Source organism: Monomorium pharaonis, chromosome 3 (genome assembly GCF_013373865.1).
Source record: "Monomorium pharaonis isolate MP-MQ-018 chromosome 3, ASM1337386v2, whole genome shotgun sequence".
NCBI classification, from domain to species: Eukaryota; Metazoa; Arthropoda; class Insecta; order Hymenoptera; family Formicidae; genus Monomorium; species Monomorium pharaonis.
In genome coordinates, this window is record NC_050469.1 from 477,688 (window position 1) to 503,141 (window position 25,454).

Genomic DNA, 25,454 nt, shown 5'->3' on the forward strand with positions numbered 1-25,454 from the left:
CGCGTATACGCGCGTTCACCGTGTCCTATTGGCGGACGAGCTTAGCCACTGGCCGCTGATATACTACATTCCAGTAGTATATAAGGGCAAACTCTTCCGTACCGCGATCGTACATTATAACCGGAGGATGACGCGGTGCTCAGTCTCGCGTTTACCGCGTCTCCGCTCCGCTCTACTCGGCTCGCTGTCAGGGTTGAAAAGTCGCACGCTACTTCTTATAGTTGCGCGATCCGCCGCCGTCACTGGACCGGTCGGTGATCACGGACCCGCTTCCTGTACTAGCGTTTAAGGTCGCGTCCTTTGCTCAGAGCGCCGGCGAACGCTTTCACAATAGAATCAACTTGTTCTCTTCTACGTTTTCGCTCGCCGCCGGAGAGACAACATTCCGTTCTCGAACCGCAAAAGACAAATCTGAATCTCCTCCCGACGTGATCTTTTCCGTAGATCTCAAGAGACGAACGTGTATTTCTGTCAAGATACAAGTGAAGAAGTCGCTGCGTCAACACTCTATTGAGAGAAGAAGTTGATGATAACGAGTGAGCATCAGAAAGTCGATCGACCGTGGACCAAATCGCAAACATGACTGTCGTCACGATGTTTCTGGCAGGAGGGTCTTGGATGACTATTTTCCTGTCCTTGTGCCTGTTATCTCTTATCGTGATTCTACTAGGAGACATGTTGGGGCGACGTACGAAATTTCTGCTCGCCTTGAGGAAAGTGCCTTATCCCACCGCGTTACCCATCATCGGCAACGCTTATCAGCTCAATTGTACGCAAGAAGGTAAGATCCTCGCGATCGCGACGTGTGAAAAAAAATCTGTCTGATAACTGTATCGATCACCAACCCTTTTATACTTTGTATACTTGATCGGATAACATGCTGATGCATGGTCGACTATCATCGTCGAAGTGCGGGGCTGGTCATTTTTGAAATAATAAATAAACGATACTATCGATACCGCCATGAATTTTACTTGTCGAGTATATTTCATAAAAAGATCATTTTTGCAGAAGAAATGTGAAAATAGATATTTATGCAACTAGTGCATTGAATCGACTAATTGCCCGTAAGTGCGAGATATGGACACATGAGCCGAAGGCAAGTGTGTTCACTCGCGCACGAGCGGGCAATAACCGATCCGCACATGTCGCATACAATATTTTTTGTTACCTGTACGTCGAAATGTTGGTCCTTTTATGTGAAGTGACACGTGAAAAGAGGACCATTTTTCATGTACTGGTAACGAAAAATTATTTACGGCTATAATTCAATTGACAGCAATTATAATTGACAGCAAAACAAATACAATAAATGACAATAACGGGTATTCAATTAAGTGGAGAGTAATTTCAAGTTAGCATTTTGTGTGCAAGAAAGGGTGATAAACGGGGGGGGAGGACGAAAAATTTCGGTGTTTTAATTATATTGTCGAAGATCGAATCGTTTAAATTTGTCGATCTGCGGCTTAACAAATGAAAACAATTTGATCATCGACAGTAAACATACCAATGATGTAAAAAATATCATTACTCAGGGATAGGAAAAATGAGCCGACATGAATAAAAATAAGTCATGGAACAAATGAAATGAATTAGCAAAAGGCGCTTTACAACATTCAAAGAGTAATATGTTAATCCGTTCGGGATTGTTTTGCGTCGAAAAAATTAATTTTCAGTGAAAGCTTTTATATTCAGAAAATTCGGCTAAAGTCAACTTTTGTTTTACACTGTTGAACACGTATATCTGACGTCAAAGATCTAATATATTGAAAAAGACAGTTTCTGTTTATAATGACTATTAAATGTGTATTAAAGGTGCACTTAAAAATTCTCACAGTTTAACAATTTTTGTAGTTTGATTTTTGACAGTATGATAATGTTGACACTATTGCCTTCAGGGAGGTAATATATCTGTCTTTTTTATATACGTATATAGTGAACAATTACTATTCAATTATAGAAAGAGACATATCACATTTCAATCAACGTATTAAAATTTCTCCAGAATTATGAGATCAAAATTCTGTTTTTATAAGGTTTTATATATTGAGCAGGATATATTTTGTTTTAAAAACTTGGACTTTGGTTAAAGGCCAATGTTTAAATGACCACGACACATTAATGTTCCCGGAGAAATGTTTTGACGTTATAATATGTGTTCTCAACACATTAGAATTATTCTGATCTTTCGCGATATACGATATTTTCAAGATAACCTCAAAGAAAAATCTAAGCATTACGTTTGGAGATCTAGCTAGTTAGATAATAATAAAGTCGCTTTTTCTAATTTAACGCTCTGGAAATTTGGTTCGGAGTATTCCAAACTCTGCAACCGCAATGTGCAGGCGCTTTGTTGAAACCATAATTTTTGCCAAATTATAAGATCAATATTTTTTAACAGTTTCAATTTTTGTTTTAGGAACTTGTTGTAAACTGCGCCTATAAAAATATTAAATAAAAAAGAGAAAATCAATGATATATCTATTTACAATATCGCATCAAAACAATTTATCGAGCCTGGCCTTTAAATAGTATAGTATAGTATACTAATGAAGATTTTCTTTTTACCAATGACATGAATTATACATACAGATTTATAGTCAGGAATAACAATTCGAACATGTTCTAAGACGCATTATGTTCGCATTTGAATCTACGTAATCTTTGATTTGAGTCCTATATAGTGTATTGAGCTCGTCAATCGTAGAGCTATATACATAAGTGTTTAAAAAATTAAGTTGTCATTTACAAAAATAAAGTTGAAAACATTTATTTGATCTACCTCTAAAATCAATTTTTTATTAAAGTATGTCTCACTCGACTGCACGTATTATATGACAAGTATATTAAGAGAAAATCTTGAGTTTTAATTCTTTTTGAACTAATTTTAATGTTCATAAAAATCTTAACATCAATTATTAATGAAAAAAAAAATAAATGATGTTAATATAACTGTTAATATAACTTGTCGCTACTTGTCATATATGTTGCATAAAAATATATTGTTTCCGAATCTTATAATACCGTATAACAACCAAAATAATATTATTCTTAAAAAACACTAAAATATACTATAAGATTTATAGTTTTGAAAAGAGTGCATATATTTTAAAAGAAAAGAAGGTAACAAATGCTTAACATTATTACTATTAAATTGATTCCCATTTTAATATCATGATATTACTAATCTTGTTCAAGAAACCGTGTTTCAAGACTGAACATTTATTCGGCGCGCAGTGCCGATGACCTGATTTGATGAACTTGAAATCATACAAGAAATATCTTGGTCATAGCTAAGGTTTGACCGACATATATATATATATAAAGTTTGTCCTTAATTAGTTGTGTTTTCATATATTAGTCTACATTCTTTTATTATTAAAATAATTATATTATATTTTATTGTACTCACACTAAATAAAATAGAAGATAATAATTGTTATTTTTATAATACATTTTATAATCTAAATTGTACGTACAAAGTAAGTCGAAAAAGAAGTCATTATTTTTATATAAAGGTAAGTTGCGCAAAAAATAATTTTTTGTGCCCAATAAAAAGATAAATTTGAAAAATTTATCTTTTTATTGGGCACAAAAAATTATTTTTTGCGCAACTTACCTTTATATAAAAATAATGACTTCTTTTTCGACTTACTTTGTACGTACAATTTAGATTATAAAATGTATTATAAAAATAACAATTATTATCTTCTATTTTATTTAGTGTGAGTACAATAAAATATAATATAATTATTTTAATAATAAAAGAATGTAGACTAATATATGAAAACACAACTAATTAAGGACAAACTTTATATATATATATGTCGGTCAAACCTTAGCTATGACCAAGATATTTCTTGTATGATTTCAAGTTCATGATAAAGTTATATATTATTTGTTTAATATGCAATATTTTATCTAAATTGTTCAATATAAAATATATAACTACCACATATAAGATATTTTTTAATATAATAAATGGCTAACAAATAATATAAAATAATATAAAGATAATAAATATAAAATAAAATATTTGTTATTTTTTGTAACAAATTCTTTATTATTTAGTTAGTCTTATAAATTTAGTTGGATTTAGTTAGGAAGAAGAAAACAGATGTTCGATCTTAGCATCATTATTATTAACTCTTCGAGTGTATCCATAGATCTGAAACGTTCAAATCAAATTAATATTTACTCGCACAAATTAAGAAAAAATCGATAAAGCCAGAATTTGTTATAAATAAAATATTCATAATAAATAACTTTGTACAATATTACTATAACATCATTAATTATAATGTTAATAGATATTGTATACAGATTTTTCTTTACTTTAAAATAAAAAAAATACCATCCAGTCCGACAGACCCACAGTTTGAAGACAGTAAAGAAAACGAACAGACAAAGAGTTGATTATCAATTTAACTTTTCGACTGTTTGTTTTCTTTACTGTCGTAGTATTATTATACTTGTTCAACTATGTATTAAAAAACTGAAAATTTATTCGACGTATAGTGCCGATAAATTAATTTAATAAATTTGCAAATGTATATGCAATCATGCAAGAAATGTCAACACAAAGATCTAGTTATGACTAATAAATCTTGTCTTTAATTAATTTGTGTTTTTATGTCGGCAGTATGTGTTTTTATGTTATGTGTAGTTATGTCAATTTTTATGTTTTTATTGTTTAAAATAAACTATATATTGTACTTTAAATAAATAAGTGATAAATTTTATCTTACATATCTCACATCGAAATACTTGACCTGAGTATTAATAGATTAGGTCAGTCTCTTATGGCACATAATGCTTTTGAAAAGTAATGAATTCGATGTTTTTATAAATATTATTAATATTTCATTATTAAAGAAAAAAATATTTAAAAAAGAAAGGAAGTTGGATGCGATACTTCATATCTTTAATGATATCTTTGGAAATTTGTTAATCAAATAAGCAAATATTAGACAAGAACAAGTTGCGATTGCTTGTTTCTTTTCTGGAATAAAAAATATTAGATTATCGAGAATATACTTGACATATTTAGCCATGTATCAATTTAAATCACTACATTATCTCTTGAGTTTAAGAGTTTAAAGTCAACTTTCACCTTCAAACATTAAAAATAGTAGCATTACTATTCAAACATAACTTTCTTCGATTAAACTTTATCTTGCAGTGATGTAATACAATCACTGATTTATTGCATACGTTATCAGACATATTTCAAATTTTGAATAATAATTTTATATAGTTTTATACTTTTAGCAAATTTAACTTCTAAATCGATTAAGATAGTGCGAGTTTTGAGAAATTTATTACGTTGAATCGTTTTACATCTACCGTGATAAAAAAGATTATTTGATTCCAATAAAGATGTTATTACTATACAAATAATTTATTTGCAACGACCAAATAAATATTACTTATTTAAAATAAATATTGGTTTAATATAAAATAATTATTTGTGAATAGTAAGTAATAACATATTTATTTGAATTCAACAATCTTTTCTCTCAGAGTTATTGTTGAGTTCACAAACCCGTTCGAGAACTTAATTCAACGCTTACAAAATTTACACGGGTTATTCTGCAACAACGAGAGTGAAATGCAACGGGAGTGAAATGTAATGAGAGATATTGAGGACAAACACGTGCCTGTCGCTGCAAAATAAATCGCCTTGGTCAGATAAGACACCTGCACAACCTGCACCTGATAAACTGGACAATTATTTTTGTCCATTCGTGAGTACTTACAAATTTTGTTAGTAACTGCAAAACCTTTTTTATTATATATAGAATTATTTCGAAAAAACTAATTTTATTGCTTTTACAACAAAATATCACTGTATATTTATTTATTTAAAAAATATTTATTAATTTAATATTTAATTAATATTTTAAATCAAGATTAATAATCTAACTACGCTAGATCGTGCTATTATAAATAAAACTATTCAAAAACAGAGTTATATATTTTAACCTAAATTGGTTATTTTGAGTGAATATAATAACATTTCGACGGAAACAAAAGATTGAAATGTAACTCATAAACATAATATATAATTTATTCGAGTATTATAATCAAAGTTTTTATAAAAATAATTCTTCATAAAAATTGATACTCGATATTCACAGAGACATTGTTCTCGCCGAATATCACGAAATGAAAGACAGTTATGTATGTTAGAAAACGTATAAATTTTTGAATTCTGAAATTTATAAATTACACTGTCAAGAATTGCCTCTAATTAATCAATTTGATATACAATTTGATAGATTCTCTTATATCTGATACAAATTTTAATATCAATGTGATCGTATTATTTTTAATTTGTCTCTCAATAGATTCAAGAGTGTAATAAATTGTACCTGATATTTGGTAGCAACAAAATGAGAGTTGTATGTGTGTATTGGATAGATAATATTTTGCAAGATTGTTTGTAGAGATTGAAATGAAGAGAAAAAAAGCCGAAAAGATGGAATTAAGAAAAGTAAAGAGAAAATGTTAACAAAGAGAATGATAATAATAGGCGAATAAAAATATAAGATATAAACTTACAAAATATTTGAAATATATGGTATGTACTTATATAATAAAATATTTACAGTATGTATGTTTTCGTGTATGTATGTTTTCGTCTATGTTTTCGTGTATTAACTTAAGTTAATTTTAAATAAATATTATTTACTTCAAGTAAATGATGTGAGTGTAGAATTAAGATTTAAGATTATTAACAAGAAAATATTCTTTATAATCATTGCTCAAAAGAAAAAAATAAAAATTAAGTAACTGCTTTTTTTAGAACGGGAATGATATTTTTTTAACATGTATACAAAAATAAGAAAATTCTATACGAAGTATGTTCTCAATAACATAATATATATTTTACATAAGTTTCTACTCTGTTTGAATCGTTATATAACAATTCAATTGAATGTAAAGTGACAGTAGAAACTTCTTTCTCAGATGTGAATATGCTTCCAGACGTTCAAAGGTTAAAAAAAATCAAGATTTTATTATACATTTGTTCCGTTAAGGCAATCAAATTGATCATTGCGATACAAGATGATATAAAACAATCTTGCGTGACTTTTGCGTAGATACACGCGCGCAATGGGGAACAAAGAAAAGAGAGAAGTATAATACTCGTGAACCGTCTCAGTCAGTCTACCAATGATAATCGTCTGGCCGTTGCATGCGTAAGGAAAAGAAGGTAAAAAAGAAAAAAAGGAGAAGAATAGAAAAAGCAGGTCGAGGTCGCTCGAACGGTCTGAAAGAGGTACAGAATTGCAAGTGATTTTGGATGATGTTATGTATCTTTCTTTTTTCGAGAAGGGGGAGAATAAAAAGAGAAAACTTCAGTGGCAAGGTTCATAAAAAAAAATAAGTAAAAAAGAAGAAACATTCAAATCCAGGCGGAAGATTCCACGTGGTGAAACTGGCCTGTCAAGGGATAATTCCGGACTAGGCTAGTAGGCTCTGTCCAGATATAGTTCTCGTCTGCGAGAAGAGAATCAAATCTAGACGCTTTGATGCTTTAATTCGTGTGTCTGTTATAATAGATAAATAGCGGTAATCAAAACAACAATTATGGAGCGATTGGCACAAAAGGCAATTAATGCGCGGTGATAACACTTCGCGCGGATGTATCCTATTCAAAAAATTATTGTCGCACGATTATTATGACATCACGCAAAGCGGAATTAGCGTGCAGTATATCAATTAACTTTTAGCCTGAAATCATTGAACTACAAAATCGTTGATTGACAGTTCTTTCATTTTCACTCGTTATGTACTTCCAGAGAACAATTAAAACTAAAATTCTTGGGCAATAACTAAAGAAATTCACAAACAATCTTGATCAAATAACAGTGAAAAAACTATTATTACAGACAATTAAACTTGTTTGCTGTAATTTATCAACGTGTGTACGAATTATATTCTTATGTGAAATACATGCAGAAATTACATGACACTCAAATAAAACAATTAAAAAAAAAAAAAGAAATAAGAAACTTAAACAAATAACAAAAATTGTTTAAAGACTAAACATAATTTTTATATTTATTTATTATTTAAAAAATCATATGATTTAACTTTCTACTTATTCAAGAATTTTTTAGATATGCGCGCTGTCTGGAATACAACATACGTAGCATATGCACAATGTTTTGCGCGTTACGTCATATAGGTATATTCTTTGTTTAATTTTGTGACGTATCCTTACGGATAGTGACGGAGGAAGAAGGGAAAAAGGAGGAAGCGAAAGACATATGGAGCCGACGTATCCGGCGCTGAAAAAGATCATTAATTAAGTCTTCCACCAATCGAAGGACGCCTGGCGTCTCGTATACCAAGGTCTTCGACAACACCTACTATTTCTGGAGCGACGCCCCCTCTCTCTCCTTGTCTTTTTCTCCATCTTTCTCTTTCTGAGACTTTTGTTTTTTTTTGCATTCATATAGTATAGTTTTAACCGGTCAATGTCCGGTCAATTTTGCGGTCAACTGGCTACAAGTGTAGTGTGAGTTCTCTCTCCCTCCGGTGCTCCATTCTTCATTCTCTTCTTTTCCTTTTCTCTCTCTTTCTTTGCCTCTTTTTCCTTGTCTATAATACTTCTTCAACTACCTCTTTTTCTGTCCATTAATGCCTTCTAAAAAAATTGAACGTTATATTATTTATTTTATAAATAAACTGTTAATATCCAATAATTGAAATAAAACTATAATATGTGTAACACAATTAAAATCGAGAAAAAATCAAACACAAGCATAACAAGATCTTAGTCCTTAATATTTCTCATGTAATTTTTATGTACATTTCCTAATTTTTTGAATTGTGCACCGTTACCTTTAATCTTGAAATGCAGCTTTTAAATTAAACTCGATAGAACTATAATATTACAACATTAAATTGATAAATAATTTAATAATATGATAGCAAGCATTTACAAAATTTCCACTCTTTAAACTATTGTAAAGAATTTGTTGCAAAAAATATAATTTTATTAGCAGATTCGTACAAATTAAAGTACCTTTTTTTTCTTTAATGTAAAGAATATTTTTTTTACAAAACTATTAAAAAAAGAAAAGTGATATAAAACGAGTGAAGCGCGATTATTAGTACATGAATCTAATAATCAAATTTGTGGCTATTTGAACGTTATACAAACAAAAAATTTGGATACGTTTTAACCTATTTTGGATCAAAATTCCACAATTTCTTCTCAACTTTCAACGCTCTATCTTTTGATGTAATCAACCTAGTAAAAATTTTTTGAATACCATTTTTGAACGCAAAAAGTCTCCTCTTTCAGATGCCGTCGTCGATACCATAAAAAAATCTAAGAAATATCAATTTTTTTGAATTTGCTGAACTTTGAGCCGCCATATTGAAGTCGCTATATTAAAGTTTCGAAAAAATCGCGATAAGATCTTTTAGGCCAGATATAGATGACACTTTTTACTATGGTAGAGATATTCTGGCCACTTGTTTTCGAACTCAAAATATGGAATTTTTGAAAAAAAAATTACGAAAAAATCGGTTCTTTTACGAAAAAATGAGCTGTAATTTTTTTCAAAGACTTTGTAGGTTAATTTTGACGACGGCATCTGAAAAAGGAGGCTTTTTACGTTCAAAAATGGTATTCATAAAATTTTTACTAGGTTGATTACATCAAAAGCGTTGAAAGTTGAGATTAAAATGTGGCATTTTGGTCCAAAATGAGTTAAGATCAATTCGAGAGTCGTTATTAACAAAAACTTGAAAATCTTTAATTTTAAAACATCTTACGTCGTCAACCGAATCAAACAAGAGAACCAGGAAGAATTACAAATGGACAAAAATATACGTCTATACTACTTAGAAAGTCTGATTAGTAACGGCTATAAGATTGTAGCTTTTGGTTTGTGTTCCTTCTATCGTTTGTTTTTCTAAACCTTTAAACCTATAAATCTAGTACATTACGTGTAATTCTTGGACGGTTGAGACATGAGTTTGTTTGTTACAATTCTGCCTGGTTTTCTCGCCCGATTGACGTAAAATCCTCACGAAAACGTCTACGTGGAATCTACGTAATTCAATTTATGTGGACATTTATCGATACAAAGTATCGACAAGGATGCGACATTCTTTTTTGTTCGATGAATAGATTAAGTACTTTATCCTTAAGATATTAATGTAGATTCTACGTGATTATTTCAAAATATTTGCAACATGTGATAAGCACGGGATGTAGAATTTCATTTTACGAGACAATGTAGAATCGATATTAAAATAATATGAATTTTATGTCCCATTGAGCAATATCTACAACTGATTGACTGTTATAAAAACTAATAGACAAGATGTTTAAAAGTAAAAATATGTCTAAAAAAATGCATGAGATGTGTACGGGCTAGATAATAGAACTCGTTTCGAACGCAAATATAAAACTTTATTCTTATAATACAGTCTATTCGCGGGAGAATAAGCGTTAGCTCCGATCGCCGTGGAGTCACGACACCAAGTGTTCGTCGGAAATCGCCCGGTACCGACTCCGAATTTGTTTTTCGACCTTCATCGAATATCGATCGATTTTCGTTCCCTTTGGTCGACTGCAAATATCGACCAGTGTCATCGACATTCCGCCCACCAATTAATCACAGATTAATTCTAATCGTCACTACTGGGCAATTTACATAATTTTGTAATTGATCGCTTTACAATATTGCCGCTCGTCTTAACCGTAACAACCCGAACTCTTCCGTCAGTGCCTGGATGGAGGTCGAGGACCCTTCCTATTTTCCATTGCAGGGGCGGTGCATTTTCATCTACGATCAGGACTATATCGTCCTTAGCTAAATTTTTTCTTTCCTTAGTCCATTTGCATTTGCCCTGCAATGAAGTTAAGTACTCGACGCTCCATCGCTTCCAGAAATGCTGTGCGATCCGCTGAATCAATTGCCATCGTTTCAATCTATTTACAGGAGCATCAGTCAAATCGATGTCCGGCAAATTCGTCAACGGTTCGCCGATTAAAAAGTGCGCAGGTGTCAATGGCTGCATATCGTTTGGGTGAGAAGAGAGCTGACTTAACGGTCTCGAATTCATACATGCTTCGACTTGAACCAATACAGTGTTAAGCTCCTCATAAGTGAGCCGAGTTTCACCAACAATTCTTTTCAAGTGATATTTACACGATTTCACTCCCGCCTCCCATAGTCCGCCCATGTGAGGGGCATGAGGCGGGATGAAATGCCATTGAATATTTCTAGACGTACAATATTCATTTACCGACTCGCACATTTCGCCTCTGATCGCCTTATATAATTCGCCTAGCTCTCTTCTCGCGCCCACGAAATTTGTCGCATTATCGCTATATATTTTTTGTGGATGACCTCGCCTTCCCACAAATCGACGCAACGCACCGATAAATGCATCCGTAGTTAGATCGCCTATCGCTTCTAAATGAACTGCCTTCGTCGAGAAGCATATAAATACAGCAATGTATGATTTGTTAGTTTTCTGTCCTCGCCCTCTGCTCATTAGCGTAGTGAGTGGGCCCGCGTAATCTACGCCTACCACGGTGAACGCCCGTCGACAAACCACCCTGTCCGACGGCAGCGACCCCATAATTTGATTTAATGGTTTAGGATTGACTCGAAAACAGGTGGTACACTCACGAACCACCTTGCGGGCCAAATTGCGCCCGTTTAAAGGCCAGTACTGCTCCCGAATCGAAAAGAGCAGCGCTTGTGGGCCCGCGTGCAGCATCCTCCGATGCTCCCGCTCCAGCAACAGAACCGTAAATCGACTTCTCGCGGGCAATAGAATGGGATGCTTTTTATTGTAATTTACCATAGCCGCCTTCTGCAACCTGCCGCCCACCCTGAGGACTCCGTTTTCATCCACAAATGGGCTCAAACCGACTAACGCGCTTCCTGCCTCGAGGCCCCGGTTCCCAGACAAACAACGCATTTCTCTCTCGAAAAACTGACCTTGACAATGCTTGACTAATTTTACACGCGCCGACTTCAATTCCTCCACCGATATACTCGCATAATTTCTATCGATTGTCCCGCTTCTTGCGTTTGATATAAACCGATAACACCATGCTATGATTCTCTCGATTCTTATCAATAGCGAGAACCTACTCAAAATTTCATCTATTATAGAACTAGATGTTGCCTGATTCACGCATACCTGTATTTCTCTTTTATGCTCGGATCCAATAATTTCTAATTCCTGATCGGATGGTTCCGGAAATCGAGGGCGATGCTGCCAACGCGCAGCAATCTCCGAAAGCCACGGCGGGCCCGACCACCACAATGAACTTGTGTCCGGATTATTGCAACCGGTGCCACGAGAAATCAAGTCAGCCGGATTCTCTTTGCCTGCTACGTGTCTCCAATGATCGGCCGACAAAATCGCCTGTATTTTCGCAACTCTGTTAGCCACAAACGTTTTTTGTCGACCCGCGTCTCCTGCTATCCAGGCAAGGACAATCGTCGAATCGCTCCACGCGTATACGCCATGAAACGTAATCGGCAAGGAATCTAGAATTAATTGAATTAAATCGACCAATATTACCGCTCCACATAGCTCGAGTCGCGGAATTGTCAATTTTTTCACCGGCGCCACACGAGATTTTGCGCACAACAATCTTGAGACGACTCGGTTTGCTTCATCTATCGCCTGTACATACGCGCACGCGCCGTATGCTCGCTCGGAGGCATCGCAGAACGCGTGTAAATTGACGCGCACCGGACTCGCGATCCCCACCACTCGCCTCGGAACCTTTACCACACAAAACCTTGTTAATTCTTCCATGTAATCGAGCCATGCCTTCTGCAAATCGATTGGTAACTCGTCATCCCATCCAAGACTTGACTGCCACGTACTTTGCATAATAGATTTTGCTTTGACCACCAGCGGGCTCGCTAGTCCCAATGGATCAAATAACTTTGAAATAGATGATAATAATTGTCGCTTAGTTCGTGCATCAGGCATGGCAGTCGATTTAAAATGAAAATTGTCAGTCTGAGGCGCCCATCGAATGCCCAGGGTTTTATCATCGTCCCGCTCATCCGTTATCGTCTGAAACTCGGCAACCTCACCGCTCGCATCGAACAATTCCTTAGCTCTACTCGATCGCCACTTGTGTAACTCAAATTGCCCTAACTTTAACAATGCAACCATTTCTGCTATCAAACATTTCGCTTCCGCAATGTCGTTCACGCCCGTCAACACATCGTCCACATATAAATCCTGCAGCAACGCTTGTGCCGCTCGCGGATATCGCGCCGCGTTCTCGCTCGCTAATTGTCGCACGCTTCTTATCGCTAAAAATGGCGCGCACGATTGACCATATGTAACGGTATTTAAACGATACTCCTGTATCGTATCGTCTGGTGAAAATCGCCACAAAACTCGTTGACAATCCCGATCGCGATCATGGACGAGAATCTGCCTGTACATTTTTTGCAAATCAGCTGTTATTACTATAGGGTGTATCCGAAATCGTAATATTATTTTAATTAAAGAATCTTGCAAAATTGCTCCGACCATCAACGTATCGTTTAATGATACGCCTGATTTCGTTTTACAGGAGGCATCGAATACAACACGTATTTTCTTGTCAGAATCTCGATACACTCCGTGGTGAGGCAAATAAACAACATGCGAGCTCATTGTTGACATCGGCGGAGCAACTGTCATGTGCCTTAGGTCAATGTACTCTCGCATGAACCCGACGTATGACCGTCTAAACGATTCGTTACTTCTGAATTTTCGCTCTAAATACATTAGCCGCTTTTCGGCAATAGATCTCGATTCACCCAGTTTATGCTTGTTTTTACGAAAGGGCAATTGAACAACAAATCTACCATCTCTATCTCGAGCATGGGTCTCCTGAAAAAACTTCTCGCACGCTTGTTCCTCCTCGGTCAATACCACGTCGCGACTCGAACAATCTTCGATCTCCCAAAACTTGACTATCGATCTGTCCAACGACAATTGCGCGCTTAGACACACGTGGAGATTTACTCCATTATTTGCTACGCATTGTACCGGAGCCGGACCCGAAATGATCCAGCCGAGTTTCGTGTCATGCAGTGATGGCAAACTCGCGCCGAGCTCGATCTTTTGAGGTTCTAATAGACTCAAGAAAAACTCTCCTCCTATCAGTATATCTACCTGACTCGGACGGAAATATGTATTGTCAGCCAACTTCAAATTGTTTGTCACGGATAGATTCTTTGTGTCGACCGCGACAGCAGGCACATTTCGTGTAATTTGTGGTACGATCAAACAAAAAACAGATAATTGGTAGTCCGTTACACGTGACTCGACTGTGACTCGACAACCCTTTGTTACTTTATATGTTAAATTGTTTATTCCCGTGATTGCCTCTTGAACGTTCTCAGGGTTTACATTCAGCCTTGAACAAGCTGCCGCGGTTATGAAATTGGCCTCACTAGCACTATCGAGTAAAACGCGAACCGACTGCCGCATCCCGCCAGAACCCGTAGCATTTACTATGGCGGTCGCCATTAAAATCTGACTCGGACGCGTGCCGCCCGACGCATGATGCACAGACAGATTCACGCTCGATCCTTCGCTTTGATTATTCTCGCTTCTAACGGATTTTGATTCGGAATTCGCGGATCGCTCTACAATAGAGTTATTCTCCTCCACGTGACACAATGTGTTGTGCCGCCTACCGCATGTCCTACAAGAACTCGCCTTACAATTTCCGACTAAATGATCATTTCTCAAGCAATTAAAGCAAAGTTTCAATTTCTTTATGAGATCGATTCGTTCTCGCGCGGTCAGATTTACAAATTTATCGCATGAATATATGAGATGAGCTCCCTTACATACATAGCATCGTCCCGAACCTGTCACCGTAGCTAGGCTAATTGCTGCATTCGTCGAATTGACCTTGAGTTGTCCCGCCGAACTTGCAGAGTCGAGTCGCCCAAAGGCCCTGGCATTACCCGCGGCGCCGCTCCTTCCGGCCTTCCTTCTATTACTCTTAACTTCCTCGGAAATCGACTGACCCTGGCTCGACTCATTTAGCCGTTCGAGCATCTGCACTCGCCGCTGCAAAAATTTGAACAACATATCAATTGTTATTTCTTGTTTTTGCTCCGTGGTCTCCTCCCAATGACGACGTGTGGCCTTGTCCAGCCTCTCCTCGATCATAAAAATAACGAAGGCATCACCCCAGGGTTCAACATCCGAATCTCTCGCCTTTACGATTCGTAAATGTTTTCGGTATACATCGATCAATTCCTGGATTGCCACGGCCGATTCCTGTTCGACCTTCGGTGCGTCAAACAAACATTGTATGTGTCGTCGTCTCAACGCTTTCTCGTCCTCGTAACGGGCTTTCAACAACGACCACGCTATCTCATAATTTTCAGCTGAAATCTCGATGGACTCCACGACCTTTGCGGCTCTCCCTGTTAATGCTCCGTTTAGATATTGGTGCTTTTCCAATGGTGATAAATCACTGTCGTGAATTAACGTTGTAAAGGAATCAGAGAATCGCTTCCACTCGTGCATTTCGCCCGAAAAACTTGGAAGTTTTATCGTCGGCAGTTTGACCTTGTGTTCTACGTTGGATGTTCCCCGCGATGCGCTTGAAGATCCTAAACTCCTTAACACTTCGGTCTGTTGCTCCAGTATGCGCACCATTGCATCGTTAGCGTCTGTCGCCGTGCTTGTAGTCGGCCTTAGAATTGCAATCTTTTTTGTTAAAAATGCCTTGAGATCGATGTACCGGGCTTCGAATTCGTCGTCCTCTCGCTGATCCTCCGCTGGAAACTCTTCTTCTTCAACGGCGACCAGTAATTGTTGCTGAATCTCTTCGAATTCCTTGTGAATTTTCTCCAGCCTGTCGGCGTGAATCGTCAATGTTTCAAATTCCGGCGATATTTGCTTATGGAGCACTCTCTCCGCGAATTTCACGATATTTGTTTGCTTGGCCTTTATATATCGTCTTCTCTTTCGTAACTCCTTGCATTGTTCCTCGCTCATGACGAATGCTTGATTTGTACCTCTCGAATTGTCTCAAAAAGATCCGATCGCTCTGCTTGCCGTTCTATTACCTCTCAATGCTCTGCGCGACGCTCCTTGCCAAGTATCACGCACAATTGTAACACAATAGACAAAATCCGGCTCGAAGGACCATGTACGGGCTAGATAATAGAACTCGTTTCGAACGCAAATATAAAACTTTATTCTTATAATACAGTCTATTCGCGGGAGAATAAGCGTTAGCTCCGATCGCCGTGGAGTCACGACACCAAGTGTTCGTCGGAAATCGCCCGGTACCGACTCCGAATTTGTTTTTCGACCTTCATCGAATATCGATCGATTTTCGTTCCCTTTGGTCGACTGCAAATATCGACCAGTGTCATCGACAAGATGCTACAATTATAAATTTAGTTGATCTAATGTTTTTTTAGAACAACCTTTGAAATAGTCATGCACGTTAATGCAATAAGTTAAGATAAAAAAATATAATTTAAACTTATTGCATTAAATCAATTCTTTTGAGAAATAATTTGTATTAATATTTTAGTACACAAACGTGTTCTACATGTTGTGATATTATGAGTTTTAACAATTTTTTGTTATTATTTTATTTTTATTAACGGATTTATTATTTATTAAGGGATTGGATATAAGTTTTTGCGACATATATAAATCTAAAAATTTCATATATAATATAGATGTATAATATAAAATAATGTATAAAATTAATATATAAAAAAAGAGTATTAATAAATTCATCTGTTTTTTATATTTTTAAACATATAACTTTGTAATATAATAAAATAAAAATACTGCGCGGATGATTTGTGCGATTTTCACGTAGAATCCACGTTATACCGATGAACTAATCACGGATTCGACTACCGTTCTTAAGCGGACGTCCACTCAAATATTCACGTGAATTCCACACGCTGATAACGTGGCGATAACATGAATTTCACGTGCTGTTTTTGTTTGGAATGTCTCCAAATTAAAGATTCTCAAGTTTCTGTTTATAACAACTCAAATTGATCTCGAAATACATAAAGATCTTACATTTATTTAACGTTCAACTAGCAACAAATTTATTTGTAATTTTTAATGATTATCAAATGCACGCACTAATAATTGCATTTTAATCGCATATTCCTTCTTCTCTTTTAATTTACCGACAGAATTGTTCCAATTGTCCAACTTTGTATTACATTTACAGAATTAAAACTCCTCCACAATTAAAGTATCGACGATAACAGTGTGCGGACGTAACAATTTTATACGAAAAATCAAAAAAAATTTTTTAATTGTCGGCGTCTGGCGTGGACTCGTAACAACATGTGCTTGATATAAAAGTTGCACCTTGTACGTATAAATCAAGTCAGATCCTCACACAAGTGAACATTAAGGAACAATACTATGCTTTCAGATTGAACATAAAAAAGATACACATTGGTAAACATTTCGTCAAAAGAGCAATCTGAAAATTTTTTTTAAATTCTTGGTATGAAATTCAATTCATAAACTGATACTAATACATAAACTTTAATTCTGGAAAAGGATTTCTAGATTTATAAAAAAAATACATACAAAATTTTGTTATTAACGTGCACAAATGAAGATTAATCACAGCAAGTAACTTTTAAATAATATCAAATGTTTGCATTCCATATGTTATAATTATGTTGTTTGTTTCTAAAAGACAATTATGATACATTTTTTTATTAAAAGTTTTTAAAACATTATTTAAAAACTATTTTTTATCTTATTTTTTTAATAAATACAAATGTTGAAAAAAAAATATTTTTTTAATCATTATTATTTATCTAACAATAAGTTGGGTTAAGTATTTTGTGCTCAATTTTTTGTTTTTGTGATAAAACGTAATGCTTTGTTTCAGAATTAAATAATTGTAATTTTTTTAAATAAACATGGTATTTGTTTTACCTTTTTTTCTTTTTATTTCTTCCATTATTTAATGTTTCTTTTAAGATTATATTATATATGTGCACCATTAATGTTTTTTTCAAAGTAATTTCTTTGAGTATTATATCAAGTGTAACAGTGTAATGTCGATTTATATGCTAATAAATATTTTAAAATATATTACATAAGCAAAAAAATTTGTTATTTTATAATTTCTTGTATTAAAATAAACCTGTAAGCTTTTATTGTATAAAAGTCCACTCTTTAAAGAGTTAATATTTTCATTCCTTTTTATTTATATTATTTTGCGTTACTCTTTGTCTTATTATTTCTTTTGTGCAATCTCACGCTCTTTTTTATCAAGCGTTCTGGTTTCATTTCTCATTCTGATAAAATTTGTTCTACATTGATATTTCTACCCTTTATGTTTCTCTCCATCTATATTTTTTTCTTGTTTCTTTTTTATCCCATATCACATTATATTCATATTAATTTTGTTTTTTATTGTCATATTTCTTGTCGCTCTCGCGAAGGTCGAGGTTCGCATCAATACAAATGGAGCTAGAGCTGCGATAATTGCGCGATGATTGGTCAGACATGAAGCTGTAGAAGGTCTGTTTCTGCACGACGTTGCAGGTCAATGACCGCAAGAATGATTGAAAGCGATCCTCGCAGAAACCGTCATAAATGCAATAATAAGCGACACGTGCATATTTCATAAATATCAAATATCTATCATTAGAGAGAAAATTTATCTTTAAAACATTCTAATTGATAAATGTGTTTTGTTGAAAATATACGTATTAATTAATCTCTTTAAAAAGATAATTACAAAAATATTATTTTGTTATACAAGAAAAAAAAATTATTTTTGAATTTGTACTACTTTTTATAATACTGTTTATTATACTGTTAATTTTTACTGTTATAATATAAGTTATATAACAGCTATATTGTTAAGTAGAAAATTATGTGTGTGTGTGTGTATATATATATATATATATATATATATGTATACAATTTATTAAACAAAATAAAATAAATAAATGTACGATTGTGTAGTACATAATGTTATTATGATTTAATTTTTAATTTTTGCTTTTAATGATAAGGCAAAACAATTTGCCTTATTATTACATAATTTGCAGGGTTAGGAAAGTTACTTTGTAAAAGTAACTAGTTACAGTTACAGTTTTTTCATTGAAAAAATAACTAATTACAGTTACAAGTTATCGATTTTGAAAAATAACTCGTTACAGTTACAGTTATTAAAAAAAATAACGAGTCGTTACTTTTCAGTCACTTTTTTCTTAAATAATTGTACATTATTTTAAATATAAAAAATAAGAATCTTACATTTTATACTTTACTAACTGTTGTATATTATGTGCTTAATTGTGTACTTTAACAAGTTATTTTATGTACACTAAATGAGAACTCTGTAAAGGTAAAACTCTAAATCGTATATTACTGTTATCAGAATTAAATGAAATATAATGATACATTGGCTGTCGTACATTGATTCATATTTTTTTTTGTTACAAAATTTTTATAAAAATTTTTATAGAATATAATTTTATAGAATTTGATATTCAAATATATCACCGTAAAAAATCACCTCTTTGTGGCGTCATTATAGAGCCACCAATGCTAAACATATATTCTACAAATGCAGAACTCGAAATGCCTGTGTTATATTTAATAACAATTCTTAGTTGCAGTGTAATTATTTAGCATATTAATACTGGAATTATTCGATTTTAAGAATTGATACAATTCCTCTTGTGTAGATTCGATTTTTTCTAGTTGTTGATTAAAAATTTTAGCGCATGTTCCAAAAAAGTAACTATTAAAGTAACTATCAAAGTAGTTATTAGTTACAAAAAAAATGTAACTGCGTTCACTCCATTTATAACTGTATGTGGCTCTATATATAATGACGCCACATACAGTTACAAATTGAGAAAAGTAACAAAGTTAAGTTATTAGTTACCAAAAAAAGTAACTGTAACTGTAATTTCGTTACAAGTAACTCGTTAGTTCCCAACCCTGATAATTTGTTATTATAATATTAGTACATAATTGTACGTTATAATATTTTTCTAAAAGTGATTTATCAAAAACCGATTTATCTGTTTCAGAATTCTTCAAAAAATTGGTAAAATGGGCGAATGAGTTTGGCAACATTTATTTGATCTGGGTTGGTCTACGCCCTTTCATATTTCTCTACAGGGTAGAGGCTGTGCAACCTCTATTGAGCAGTAGCGTGCATATCGATAAGAGCCTTGAATACCAATATTTAAAACCATGGTTGGGTACTGGTCTAGTAACTAGCACCGGTAAGTAATTAAGGTTTAGAAAACTGTGTGTGTGTGTGTTTGCTTTTGCAACAGAGATTATTAATTAAAACGTGAAATATAAGTAAACCAAATCACACAATTTAGATTTTTATTTCTATTCGTGTTTTTAAACAGAGGAGTATTTGGAAATGCAAAATGTGTCTGGGTCTAAAATTCTTTAGAACTAAACTTATTATATAATATTTAAATATTATATATACATATATTCAGTACTTTAATTGTTATGCTTCAAAAAAGTGATTGGATAAAATACCATAACAAAACTTTAAATTACTGCAGTTTCAAATTACTATTACAAATTTGGTGCTTGATTTAAAACATAAACATATTGAAACGAAAATGAATATGCACATACAGATAGAGAGCCAAACTTATTTTGGCAGTGCTGTCAAAACTTAAATTGAAGCGAAAAATTTGAACGTGCGAGTTAACGCCTTTTCAACCGGCTTCCCAATTAACGCCTTTTCCAACCGGCTATCGAGTTAACGCCCTTTTCAATCGGCTTTTGAGTTAACAACCTTTTATTCGGAAGCGACGAACATAAACAATATTAGCACGTGCACGACAAATATTGCGCAGTGAATGAAAGAATTTATAGATTGTGACTCGTTTACGGATAGGCGTGGCGTATTTGAATTTCTAATCAGGCCATGTATAAGTTTGCAAGTAGATTTATATTAATCGAAGATCAATATAAATATTAAATTGCATAAAAGAAAATGTTTGTAATTTAAAGACAGACTGTCATCATAAGATATTCGTATTACTAGATATGAGAATGTTACATAATGCTTTGATTATCAAATCGATTTGAAGAAACTTTTTACATATCTGTACAAAATCCGAGAAAAAAGATAAACATTATAAAATTTATTGTATATGTATAATATGAACATTACCCAGGTAGAACACAAAATCACAATAACATCATAATGATGTCATTGTGATTTTATTTGTCACTTATAAGTACATAAAAGGTACTCTTATGACATCATCATGATGTCATTAAGTGACAAATGACATTATTGTGACTTCTGTGTTCTATCTGGGTATAAGTATTGTATAAGATGAACATTATAAAAACATTACAAAAATCATAAACTATAAAAACGTTATTAGATAGTTGACTAAAAACCCAAGATAAAACAAAATTACAAATTTATATATTTTATTGAACTAATAATAATGGTTCTCTTGATAATATTTAGATAATAAAGATATTTAAAATATTTTGTATAAATGAGGGAGACAGGATGTTGGTTGATCCATCGGCATTATAATCCTAAATTAATTCCTGAACTTTTAACTGTTATATCAAAACTGCTTTTTTAATAGATTTTTAACTTCAGACCATAGACGTAGAATATATAGACTTCGCGTTTGGCTAGAAAGCTGTACAAACTTTAGAAGAAGACAGCATGCTTTTATGGTGTATTTTTCTTTGTCTATCAATACTTAGAGTGGGGCAAAAATTCACTATGTCGATTCACTACAACGAATCAACGAAGGTTTCTTTCCCCCACTATGTGTTGTTAGACAGAGAGGTGACTACCATGAACAGAGGCTCACTTTTTCTAAAATTTGACCATGCACAACAAAGGAAATCTAGAAAACAAAAATATACAGGGAGTCCCAGAGCATACTGGTCACTGTTCATAAAAAGGTAGATGGGATCGAGATGAACATAAAAGTTCAATATTGTTGTGGGTTTGGTCTGCTAATAATCGAGATATAAATTTTTTAAATTATGCGAATGAGAGCACGCCTTGCGCGCCGAAGGAAGGGCTCGAGCCGCTCGAGCCATAGCACGGCCTACTGTTTCAAGCATTGGCTGCCGGCGGCGGCGGGGGAAAAAAGGAGAAGCGTGGCGTCGTCGCCGTTCCCACGTCTCGCCGCACCGCACCTAAGCTCGCGTCGATGGCTGCTACGTACACTCGCGATTACATGACGAGATTATAAATTATTAATAAAAATAGGACAAATTTAAATCGCAATAAACTTTTGTAAATAAGAAAGTCGAAAGAGAGAAAGCAATGGAAACGTATGGAACCTGCAAATAATATAATATTTGCCACATTAAATTCTCTCATCGTTTTTATGGAATATTAAATTAACGAAGATTTGTCACGATTGATTCTTTATCATTCTCCTTTCGTAACCACCTTATTAGAAAATTACGAAATGCACGAAATACTATCCCTAATATGCACTCTTTGTAAAATAACACGATAAAAAAATATTCACGTTTGATCTAACGACTTCAGGATAAATTATTCGATGCAACTTCTACGGTAATTATAGGTAATTAGAGATCAATGTTATGTCAAGTATCGTTAGTATGGTTAACTAGAAATGATTTTCTCTTGTACATGATAGAGAACTTCGAATTTCTTCTATCGTTAATACATTATAAGTCACTGAAAATCTGTCGTAATTAATAATGCAATTAAAGGTAGAAGAAACTCTGAATTCTTTTATTGATTATTGAATTTTTTATTTACTCTTGATTCGTATGTAAAATTGAACTTTGTACTTTTATACTTTGTAATTTAGCAGGAATATCTTTCCCTCTAAAGTATTTACTGAAACACGATAAACGTCATTTTCAACAACAGTTCCAATCAATATTATTAGAGTTTCATTAAATGTCATAAAATTTGTTTAACAATATTACTATTTTTTAACATTTTTAACATTAAACACGATACGACACTCAGAAAGAAAGTATCGTGCTGATTATTTAGCGCAGTTTTAGTGATAATTTTTGATAATTTTTTTTTCGATCGTGTGTAACACTAAAAATATAAAGAAATGATAATTGTTAAAATTTTATTTTATTCAAATTACACATAATGAAAGTAGAATAGTACAAACTAAAGATGTTGTTAAACGTGGTAATATTTATTGTATTTGTGTACTACGTAGTGCTTGAGAGGGAAAGAGAGAGAGAGAGAGAAAGAGAGAGAAAGAGAGAGAGAGAGAGAGAGAGAGAGAGAGAGAGAGAGAGAGAGAGAGAGAGAGAGAGAGGGAGAGAGGGAGAGAGAGGTGTCATACTAAAATGCGCGAAATACTTATCCATAGTATGTTACACTCTTTGTAATAACACAGAAAAATATTCTCTCTTGATGTAACGATTTCACGATAGCTTAGGCGCAATGCTACGATAATTATGCTTAAAAATTAATGTTCAATATCATGTATTGTTAACACAACGAAGGATTTTCTTTTATAACCATAGAAAACTTACAGTTTCTTCTACCTTTAATTGCATTATTAATTACGACAGATTTTCAGTGACTTATAATGTATTAACGATAGAAGAAATTCGAAGTTCTCTATCATATACAAGAGAAAATCATTTCTAGTTAACCATACTAACGATACTTGACATAACATTGATCTCTAATTACCTATAATTATCGTAGAAGTTGCATCGAATAATTTATCCTGAAGTCGTTAGATCAAACGTGAATATTTTTCTATCGTGTTATTTTACAAAGAGTGCATATTAGGGATAGTATTTCGTGCATTTCGTAATTTTCTAATAAGATGGTTACGAAAGGAGAATGTATAAAGAATCAATCGTGATAAATCTTTGTTAATTTAATATTCCATAAAAAACGATGAGAGAATTTGATGCGGCAAATATTATATTATTTGCAGGTTCCATACGTTTCCATTGCTTTCTCTCTTTCGACTTTCTTATTTACAAAAGTTTATTGCGATTTAAATTTGTCCTATTTTTATTAATAATTTATAATCTCGTCATGTAATCGCGAGTGTGCGTAGCAGCCATCGACGCGAGCTTAGGTGCGGTGCGGCGAGACGTGGGAACGGCGACGACGCCACGCTTCTCCTTTTTCCCCTCGCCGCCGCCGGCAGCCAATGCTTGAGACAGTAGGCCGTGCTATGGCTCGAGCGGCTCGAGCCCTTCCTTCGGCGCGCAAAGCGCGCTCTCATTCGCATAATTTAAAAAATTTATATCTCGATTATTAGCAGACCAAACCCACAACAATATTGAACTTTTATGTTCATCTCGATCCCATCTACCTTTTTATGAACAGTGACCAGTATGCTCTGGGACTCCCTGTATAGATGTCTACATATTCTACATCTATGCCTCAGACAGGATGCAAATATTTACATAACAGGTGAGCCCAAGAGTTTAAGTTTTAAGTTATTAATAATTATTTTTAAATGATTATAGATAATAGCTGGCTTTTAATCGTTTAATTATTTCCAAACTTAAGTGGGAAGATATTTTTTTAATAAGGAAATTTTATTATCTCTTTTGTTCTAAAAATACGTCTTTATTTTAGAATTTAAATATAAAAAATTATAGATTTGTATTTAAAATTTAAAATTCGATTAGAAATTAAATTAACATGGAATTTAAAGTCTTGTAAGATTTAAAAAAAATCAGCATTTTTATATTTTATTTATTTTTGAATCTGAAATTAAAAGCGTAATTTTTTAATTTAAATTTAAATTGTTAGCGTAACAACGAATGTTCTTGTACGACACGTGGGGGATATGTACCACTGATAACCGTTAATTCTGAAGCAACACTGCGAGATTTCGATGCTGCAATGTTGAATTAATTATTTCTATTTAAATCAATTTTAGATTTATTTGTAAAAGAGATAAATACGTTCACGATTTATTTTAAAATCGGATCTATCGGAATACTTTAAACGGTTATCGATAAAGATCAAGCAAGCTCTTTCAACATTGTTATTTAGTACCCTTTAAAAATATTTGAATATCTAAAAACCTTGCATGTAGATTGTAATCTTTCAACCTTCTTAACTTGTAGTTACAATGTGTACGTTCTTAGAATATCTTTCTTATTTAAATTTCAGTGAAACTCCGTATTCCATTGGTATATGCTTGACAAAGAACCGTTTCTTTATATACTGATGATTGTATTCAGAAAAAGCAGTTTTGCAACTGTTGTAAAATTCTTTTATACAATTGGTTTATACATTTAGATCCGATAGTATCTCTCTAAGGGCATGAACCTATTGAAGCATTTTGCAGTAAAGCTGCTTTTTCCGCTGAATGCAGTCAGCCTGTGTGAAGTTAGCACCGCATCTTTCAAAATTATAAGTTTTATCAAGAGTACTATTTGCACCCCAAAGAGTA

At 33.5% G+C, this 25,454-nt stretch overlaps 1 protein-coding gene across 1 annotated transcript in view; it reads left to right on the forward strand.

The window, feature by feature from the left end:
- The first annotated feature begins 579 nt into the window (after nt 1-579).
- The window catches only part of LOC105833103 (cytochrome P450 4c3), a 41,333-nt gene continuing 16,458 nt past the window's right edge, over nt 580-25,454 (forward strand). Inside the window, exons 1-2 of the mRNA XM_036284342.1 lie at nt 580-781; nt 20,091-20,288. Coding sequence (XP_036140235.1) covers nt 580-781; nt 20,091-20,288 — 400 coding nt within the window. The remainder of the gene's footprint in view (nt 782-20,090; nt 20,289-25,454) is intronic.